The 9,754-nt window shown below is 39.5% G+C and overlaps 1 protein-coding gene across 4 annotated transcripts in view; it reads left to right on the plus strand.

Moving 5' to 3' along the window:
• vrk1 (VRK serine/threonine kinase 1) overlaps positions 1–9,754 on the plus strand; it is a 29,934-nt gene that overhangs the window by 4,229 nt on the left and 15,951 nt on the right. For all 4 annotated transcript variants that reach the window (XM_020615720.1, XM_020615719.1, XM_020615722.1 and 1 more), the window contains exons 4-10: positions 1,335–1,404; positions 2,000–2,087; positions 3,149–3,257; positions 4,242–4,334; positions 5,057–5,189; positions 5,974–6,094; positions 9,261–9,319. In XM_020615720.1, coding sequence (XP_020471376.1) covers positions 1,335–1,404; positions 2,000–2,087; positions 3,149–3,257; positions 4,242–4,334; positions 5,057–5,189; positions 5,974–6,094; positions 9,261–9,319 — 673 coding nt within the window. The remainder of the gene's footprint in view (positions 1–1,334; positions 1,405–1,999; positions 2,088–3,148; positions 3,258–4,241; positions 4,335–5,056; positions 5,190–5,973; positions 6,095–9,260; positions 9,320–9,754) is intronic.

The raw sequence follows: 9,754 nt of genomic DNA on the forward strand, positions 1-9,754 counted from the left end.
ACCAAAAAGTTCTATTTTGGTCTCATCTGACCACATGACCTTCTCCCATGCCTCCTCTGGATCATCCACATGGTCTTTGGCAAACTTCAGACGGGCCTGGACATGTGCTGGCTTGAGCAGAGGGACTTTGCGTGCCCTGCAGGATTTTAAGCCATGACGGTGTAGTGTGCTACTAATGGTAACCGTTGAGACTGCGGTCCCAGCTCTCTTCAGGTCATTGACCAGCTCCTCCCTTGTAGTTCTGGGCTGATTCCTCACCTTTCTCAGAATCATCGATACTCCACGAGGTGAGATCTTGCATGGCGCCCCAGTCCGAGGGAGACTGGCAGTCGTCTTTAGCCTTTTCCATTTTCTAACAATTGCTCCAACAGTTGATCTATTTTCACCAAGCTGCTTGGCAATTGCAGGTCCACCAGCCATTGGGCATTGTTATGTGATGCCTCCTTCTCCCATATGCTCTTCCAGAATTGTTCAGTCTCCAGCCTTGGTGGGTCCACTCTCATGTTCTTACCCTGCCACTGAGAGTACACCTTGGATGGCTCTGTGGAGAACATTCGGTTTATTCTCCTGGCTTCAGCTTCCCTGGTGTGGCATACGGTTAACCCGCTGGTGTAACTTAACCAGAGCATCCTCCTGCTTTCCTGTCCTGCGTCTCCTCCAGATCCCATAGATAGCTGCTGCTCCTCCAACTACACAGCTTTTTCCATCCATAAAAATTGGAGAAAAAGTGTTTGGAGTGAGTTGTTGTATGTCTAAGAGCTGTTCTTTGGTGAAAGTAATCCAAAATTGCAGAAATCTAGCAAAATAAGACAAAAACAGGAAAAACGCGAGCGCAGACTACAGAGGCTTCCATTTGCACAATCATTTTTTGTAATCTTCCAGAGTTGTAAAAACCTATCTCAGTATTATTATTATTATTATAAATTACTGAGTAAGTCGCCTGTGGCTCACGAGGTAGAGCAGATTGTCTCTTTTAACCTGAAGGTTGGCGGTTCAGTTCCCGGCTGCTCTAGTTCACATGTTGAAGTGTCCATGAGCAAAACACTGAACCCCAAGTTGGTTCCAGTGATATCACCGGTGTGTGAATGTGTGAGTGCGGATGAGAAAATGGTGTGAAAGTGCTTAAAGTGAGCAATGTACTGTATGTAAGTGTGTAATGCATAGAAAAGTGCTATACAAGTATAAGACTTTTTTTAATGGTATTCCATTTATTCACCTGTAACAACACACCCACACAGTCCTGTGTTTGTACAGTGCTTTTTTTTTGTTTTTTTTTGTCGGAACACCTCCTAAGTCTAACCTAGACATAAATGTACTTGTTACTTTGTCCACAGGAGCCCAGTGACAATGGACCACTGTTCTGTGAGCTCGCATTTTACATGCGAGCTGCTAAGCCTGATCAGAGTAAGCCACATTGTAATTTCTTATAATCACACATACACACCTAGAAGTGTCACTAAGCCAGAGATAGCCTTATGATTATAACACAGCATAGTCTCTCACCACCAGGGCAAACAACTAAAAGAAAGCTAACTTTCTTAATTAAGAAAGACGGTTTTGTAGCAGAGGCACAGAGGGGCCCTGCAGAGGGAGGGAAGCTTTTGGTTGCAGTGCCGTTGGCCCCCAGGCCACAGCTTTGCATTTTATATAACAACAATCCAAATGTCAATCTCCCCTGACAATTAACTCTTATATTACAAAGCAGCCAAAGGCTCATATTTTATTCATGCTGGAATTGCACGTTGTTGGTAAATATTTGTCCCAGCAGCAGATTAGCTTGCGGCTGTGCTACCTGGTTCGCCCCATGGAATTGTACTCTTATTAGTTTGAGTATCACAGTCATCACCCACTTAACCAGCAATAGTTAGCAGTGTGTTTACAGGAAGTTTCAATAACCAAACTGCCTTTGATTTATATGATGTATGTCATAGATTCCTACACAGATTTTTAGGGCATTTTATCCAGAATAAGAACCTCAAACATTTTTCTGGTCTGACAGTCCAGAGCTGGATGAAGTCCCACAAGATGAAAAGTCTTGGAATTCCCAGGCACTGGGGCTCAGGTCTACATGAGAAAGGAGGGAAAAGGTAAGATATTGACCAGAACTGTTCACAGTGGCCACACTTGATACCCATTCTTATGCTTTTTTTAAAAACGCTATAACAAAAGCACATAATTTTAAGTGTAGAGAAAAACAGCTGAGTTGAATTTCTGAGTTACATTTAGGGTGAGTTGCATTTCATGAAAAAAAAAAGTTAAAATGCCCTATTTGAACTCTTTGTGAATAACAAAATTTGACTATTTAATAAGCGGTTACCAACAGCCTATTCACAATTAATGCAAGTGGTTCCATAATTTTAAAGAATTTTCTCCCTTATTGGTTTCACTTCATTTTACTATTAAAATCATCTCTCAGACTTAATGAAACATGCCTGCACTGCTTTTTGTTACAGTTGTTTTAATAGTCTGAAATTCTGGGGAGTGACCTTCCTGTTAGCACATTCACAGACTGAAGTGAAGGTCTGATGGCAGAGCGTTGCCATTCATCTGCAACATAGCAGAAGCGGTGATGTTATGAAACTCAACAAGAATATAAATACAACTCTGCAGAGTTGGGTGGGCCATCTCGCCTGTTTACTGAGCCAGCATGATTACTGTGCGATATTAATGTGAACTTGTGTTTTGTAAGGCAAAGCACAAAGGTGGGTGTATCACCTGACCATCTCATTTTTCAAAGGTTAGGAAATTTTGCAAAAATATTGCAGAAGCTAAAATATGGCTGCATGTTTTGGGAAATGACTGGAACTAATGGAAAGTGCAAGCATGTGGTAGTTATCTATGAAAACTCTAGGGTTTTTGTTGACATTTAACAAGGAGCTCTTTATAAAGTTAACATTTATTTAGCCCTTTTTAAGACCAGCAGACATTTCCAAATGTTTTGGGAATTGACAGATTAAGTTTTCTCCGAAACCAGAAAAATGCCTACTTTTGCGAAACAAATTATAGCCCTGATCTGTACAATGACAAGGTCTTCTGAGGTGTCGTATGTCTGTTGATTTTACTGCAGTTGCACCAACAGTTTAGTAATAGAGCTTGTCTGACACTTGTGTAACAGAAGGACTAAAGATGGCCTCTCTGTACCTTCCAGTTATAGGTTCATGGTTATTGATAGGCTTGGCACAGACCTGCAGAAGAAGTTTGAAGAATGTGGAAAGAGGTTCCCCAGAAAACTGGTCCTGCAGCTTGGTCTTCGACTGGTTAGTGATTTTTATGGCTGTATTTTGTTTGTACATCTTCTAGTGAACTGCAGTTGCATGTTAAACTACAGGTTAATGAAATGCAATTTTCATTAGTGACAAATTTACAGAAAATTGTCAACACCTGTGTAGTTTTTCTGACCTGATAATCAGGTGGTCAGGTGACCGTCCTATGTAGTTAGCTGTAATGACTACCTCAGACAGCTGTATCTTGTTTTCTTTCCTTTTGACTCCGAGACAAGCGTGAGAAATCATTTGACTGAGATCACATTTATTCTGAACACTCTGAGGCCCGGTGATGTCATTTAACACAGGTTTTTGGTTCCCTGAAGTTCCACAACAGAGGTAGGAATAGTAAAGTTAGCACTAGCTATAGAGTCGCCATACCAGTTTTAGAGGAAATAACGCAGGTTCATTAAAACTGTAGTCATCCTTCAACATGCAGTTTGTACCTAGACATTGACCTCTAATTAGGGTCTTTGCATTTACACCTGGCGCTAATGAAGCTCTTTTGGGATATGGCACATGTAACAATCAGTCCATCGGTCTCTTAAAGCAATAGCTTTCTGTCATTCAGACATGTGTCACTTTTATGTTAATGTTCCTCATGGTTCCATCCAGACATAACCCTTTAATGTGAATGAGAGAGCCCAGGTTTGTGCACAATATTTGCCATATTTGCACAGGAAGAGTTCTTCTGTAGGTTTTTTGGGCAGCGTGAGTTAGCAGGGAGATGGCCTTTCAAAATTCTAGGTGGACTTTTTATTTTCTCAAGTATATGTTCAGACTGTACAGATGTCATTCACACTTGGCTGAGATCCTATTACATTGTGAGTAAGATGCATCCAGATGTGGTCTAGTCAGTTTAATTTCACTGATCATGTTGTATTAACTTAAGGACTGTATTGCATTGTACACTTGCCATGTTTGGACTCTCATTACTAACATTAGATCTAAAGTGTTTTTTTTTTTCCTCCTGTTTAGTTGGATATTCTAGAGTACATCCATGACCATGAGTATGTGCATGCTGACATTAAAGCATCCAACCTCATGATGAGCCACAGTGATCCTAACCAGGTGATTAAAATGACATTTATATTTTGAGAAAATTAAAAGGACATGTGCTTCCACATCCCTAAAATATTAAGCACTGCATTTCATTATATCAGGAAAATAAGTACTACACTGACCCCTGTACTGTTCCCTGAAAATGGTGAGATTATTGTGTTTTTTTGATCATAACACACTTGAGCCACTTCATTAGATTCAATTAGGCCTGGAGAGGAGGGTGGCTGTGTGGATTAGATGGCAACAGCAAAGAGCTAGCAAATAAAGTGGGGGTAGGGGCAAATATTTCATTTGAAGATTAATAATTTATCATTGGTGGTCTTGTTAAAGAGCTATTTATAAATGACAATTTAAAAATTGGCTCCTCAGGATTTTGATTTTTTGGGGGGGTTTTTTTTCTGCAATATTTTTGATGCTTTGCTCTGTAGTTACTAGGATGTAGCTTTAGCTTTTTAATGTATTTTTTTTGTAAAGCCAGTAACCAACTTTAGAACAGCAAGGACAAAGCAGGCTAAATAATAATGATTGACACAATATTGGTGGAATTAGTTTAAAGTCTAAAAGGCAGGATGATTCTGCTCCTCTTGCTTGCAGTCTTGAAAAAGGTGAAATATGTATTTTAAGTTAAGTATAAGTTTCTGAAAACATTTTACATTTATTTGTAAAAATACATGTATATATGTTTGGTGCATGTCTGTATATATGCCTGAGTCACTGTTTGTGAACTGTAGGTTTACTTAGCAGATTATGGGCTGGCGTATAGGTACCAACCCGACGGTATCCTCAAAGAGTACAAGGAAGACCCCAAGAGATGTCACAATGGTACCATCGAGTTCACAAGCATTGATGCCCACAAGGGCGCATGTAGGTACAAGTATACTACTATTGTTTTATCATCCCAGGTAGAAATTATTAAAACCAGGCTGTCTGATCTTTATTGTAAAGAGAAAGCCTCATTGGGATCAGTGGTATTAACACTACATAGAAACTGATTCTTGTAGCTCATAGCAGGTGGGTATCCTCGCATAGGTAATCTCTCAAGTACTTGAAAATGGGTTCTGATTACTTAATTGGACGAAAAATCACTATAAGTGGTCTTTTAAAAGGATCTTTTCACCACTTTGGAGAAAATGTTCAATCACTTCTTCTAGAGCATGAGATAAGATTGAAATGCATCTCATGTCTGTGCATTGGTTTGGGATTTGTCAAGTCGGTCTTAAAACTAGGGATGCACTGATATCACTTTATTTCAGACCGAGTACGAGTACTTGCACTTGAGTGCTCGCTGATATCAACTACCAATGCAAGTACTTAATGATAAGACAGTGTTTTTGCTATAAAAAGTTACAGTTTTGGAATTAGTCTTTATGCTATGCTAGGTTAACCATACCCCCTGACACCAGCTTCATACTGAACGCATACAGGAAAGGAAAGAAATAACCCTCCTTCCCAAAATATTGAACTATTCCTTTTTTGTTTGCTAGAATTATATTATATGAGATATAATAGAAAAAATAATACACAACCTATCAGGTGTTTGGTGTTCACAACTGGATAACACTCATTTAAGTGTACTTGAAATATTGGCACTGCTAATAATGTCAGTACCAAGAAGCAGCTGCTGATGGATGTGGTTGTTTGACTCCAGCTGTATCTAGGCGGAGCGACCTGGAAACCCTGTGGTACTGCATGGTTCAGTGGCTTTGTGGTCGTCTGCCCTGGGAGGACAAGCTGCAGGACCCCCTCTATGTCAGAGACTCCAAAATCAAGTGAGAGAAGCACACCTGCATTCACTGCAAATGTTATCTCTGACAGAGTTCTTTCACTGATTGCCGCATGCATGCATGCAGGCAAAAGCTTTGGCAGACTTTTTTTTAAAATTTTTTTATTTTTTTATTTTTTTACAAATCATTGCTGAATATAACAAAGTAGATGACATGTATAATCTGGAACTATGGCTGGAGGGGAACTTTGTGAGGCGTTATTATGAGCCGCGTAAACTGCGTGTAATGTTCACACTGCTCTTTCTACTCGAGCCGGGACTTCTCTCGGTGCCGTTGCAAGCTCAAGCCAATAAATAATATGGTACTTAATGTAATATCATACAACTGTCGTGGCCTGCACTTAGGCCAGAGCGCGGAGGATAAAGCTCGCCGCACTGTTGTCAATGAGCTGTTGGAACAATGTAATATTTTGTGTCTACAAGAGGCATTCCTTGCTAAGCAGGACTTAAGTGGTCTCGTCTCCATTGATGATGGCTTCCTCGGTGCCGGGGAATCAACTACAGATCTTGGGCTCGGTATCAAGCGAGGAAGAATTCCTGGAGGTGTGGCTATCCTGTGGTCTAAGAGGTTGGATTCATTGATTAATGTGGTCAGGCTTGATGTGGACTGGTGCATCGCAATACGCCTGATTCAGGACAATAAGAAACGGGTGATTTTAAAGGTGTATGAATGTAACCAAAATGAGGAGGAGTATTTGAATAAGTTGGCTTTTATTAGCTCTTTTATACAGAGTGAGGGGCTTACGAGAACTCTGTTTTCGCGACGCATATGGTGCATTTTTGTGCTGATAATAAAGTGATTCTGTCTAGTAGTGAGCTTTTGCTCAGGCAGAGCCATACATATATAAGTGAGGCCTGGCATACAACATCGTGGCTAGACCACTGTATTTCGACAGCTGATGCACACGCTGCTTTGGAGAATATTGCCGTTCTATATAATATGTCTACATATGACCACATTCCTGTAAAGAATGCCGTTAGATTTGATTTTATACCTATTTTAATTCAGACTAACCAAGAGCATGAAAGGTTGACTTGGTCCATTCTTTCTGCAGAGGATCTTGCCTGCTACTGTTCTGACACTGATAAACTATTACGTGATATTACTCTACCTAGAGAGGCTGTTTTAAGTACGGACTTTAACTGTACTGCTGTTAGCCACAAGGCTGATATTTCTTGCATGTATTCTAATATTATTCGGGTCTTGATAGAAGCTAGTATGCCTTATTATAAAAGAAAAGAGAAGTACAAAATTGAACCTGGGTGGAGCGCTTATGTGGCTGAAGATAAGGCTAGAGCCCGTGATGCAACAACTTCCTGGGCTCTTGCTGGTAAACCCAGATACGGGCCTTTATTTGAGCTTAAAAAGCGTCCAAGCGCAGAATATAAGTATGCTATAAGATTTATTATGAAAAATGAACAAAAGCTGAGGTCTAACTCTATGGCTGAAAAACTCCTAAGGAATAATACCAAATCGTTCTGGAAAGATGTACAGCAGTAGATTTTCTCTACCCCATACTATTGATGGAGTCTCTGGCCCAGATAAGATAGTTGAGCTTTGGTGACACCACTACTGTGATCTATTTAATTGTGTCCCTAGTGAAACATATGAGGTTTCTCAAGCAATACGCAATTTGTCAGCAAATAAGTCTACTGGGATGGACCGCATTTTTGTAGAACATCTTAAATATGCTAGTTTGAGGTTGGCACCTCTTTTAGCTATATTCTTTACTTCTTTTGTTATGCATGGTTTATGACTGACTCTTTGATGTCAGTGCTTTTAGTCCGGGTGGTGAAGGATAAAGCTGCTCAGATAATTATAGACCCATTGCACTTGCTAATATATTTTCTAAAGTTGTTAAAGAAATTCTCCTGAGTAGGTTTCATAATCTCATTGGCTCTACTGATGTAGTAAATATAAAAGTAAAAATTATACCGTATTTGTTTTTTTTTTTTTTAAGACACGTCTAAAGCTTTTGATCGTGTGAATCATAGGAAGTTATTCCAGAAATTGTGTGTCGCTCGAGTGCCTAAATATATAGTGAGATGCTTGTCATATTAGTATGCTCACCAGACTATGTGTATCAGATGGGATAATTGTATATCTGCACCCTTTCAGACCTGTAACGGGGTAAGCAAGGTAGTCTGTTGTCCCCGATTTTGTTTAATTTTTATATGAATGGTTTCTCTAAGGAGCTAAATATGTGTAGAACGGGATGTATGGTTGGAGGTATAATAGTGAATCACTTAATGTATGCAGATGATCTGGTGATCTTTAGTCCTAGCTCAGCAGGTCGCCAGCAGCTCCTGAATGTATGTTCTCTGTTTGGGGAGCTTCACGATGTCAAGTACAATTCTGCTAAAAGTGTTATTATGATATGCTGCACAAAAGAGGACAGGTCCCTTGCATTCCCTTTTTTTTAAGTTATCTGGTAACATTTTAAGTGTGTGTAATGAAGTGAAGTACTTGGGTCATGTTATAAATGATTGCTTATCTGATGATGGGGATATGTATCGGCAGTGCCACATGTTGTATGCACAAGCAAATGTGTTGGTTTGTGCTCGGATGGAGTAAAATTGACTTTGTTTAGAGCGTACTGTACCTCCCTGTACACTACACATCTTTGGTCTAATTATAAAAAAGGCAGTCTTAGGAAACTGACAGTGGCCTATAATGATGCCTTGAGGTTATTATTGAAAAAGCCTAGATGGATGAGTGCCAGTGAATTGTTTGTGTCATCTCGGATCAGTACATGGATCAGTACACTATCTGCTGTTTTAAGAAATTTGATGTATACATTTATTTGTCGTTTGAATAGCTCTGGAAACAACTGTTTTATTGCTGACTAATATTGCATATAGTGACGTGATATATTTCAGTGCTTTGGAAACACTGGTATACCTGCCTTTTAAAAGAGTAGTTGTTTATTGATTGTTGTTCTTGTTGTTGTCTTTTTATTGTTATTTATTGCTTATTGTTTTATGGTTTTATTGTTTTTTAGCATTTGTACATCTGGACCTTGAGTCTGTAATACTTTATTGCAGACTCAAGGTCTATTGCAGTTTTTCCTTTCCACTAGATATTTTCAGTGTAATAATTAAACTGAGAGTTTTCAGATTTGTAAGAAAATTATGCTGTTTCTGCCTTACAGATGTCAAGAAAACATCTCCCAGTTTATGACCAAGTGTTTCTCCTCTCAAGAGAAGCCAGGTGAGAAAGAGATGCGCATAAGTGGCAAGTACACAGGTGCCATTAATACCACTAAGAATCCCCTGGTATTATCTTACACGCACGCATGCACACACACACACGCACACACAGGCAAATAAATATTTGATACACTGCTGATTTTCAAGTTTTCCCACTTACAGGGAATGGACAGATCTGTAATTTTCATCGTAGGTACTGTGAGAGACAGAATCTACAAGAAAATTCCAGAAAATCACATTGTTAGCTTTTTAAATAATTTATTTCCATTTTATTGCATGAAATAAGTATTTGATCACCTACTAACCAGCAAGAATTATGGCTCTCACAGACCTGTTAGTTTGCCTTTAAGAAGCCCTCCTATCCTCCACTCATTGCCTGTATTAACTGCACCTGTTTGAACTCGTTACCTGTATAAAAGACACCTGTCCACACACT

Source organism: Monopterus albus, unplaced genomic scaffold (genome assembly GCF_001952655.1).
Source record: "Monopterus albus unplaced genomic scaffold, M_albus_1.0 scaffold169.1, whole genome shotgun sequence".
NCBI classification, from domain to species: domain Eukaryota; kingdom Metazoa; phylum Chordata; class Actinopteri; order Synbranchiformes; family Synbranchidae; genus Monopterus; species Monopterus albus.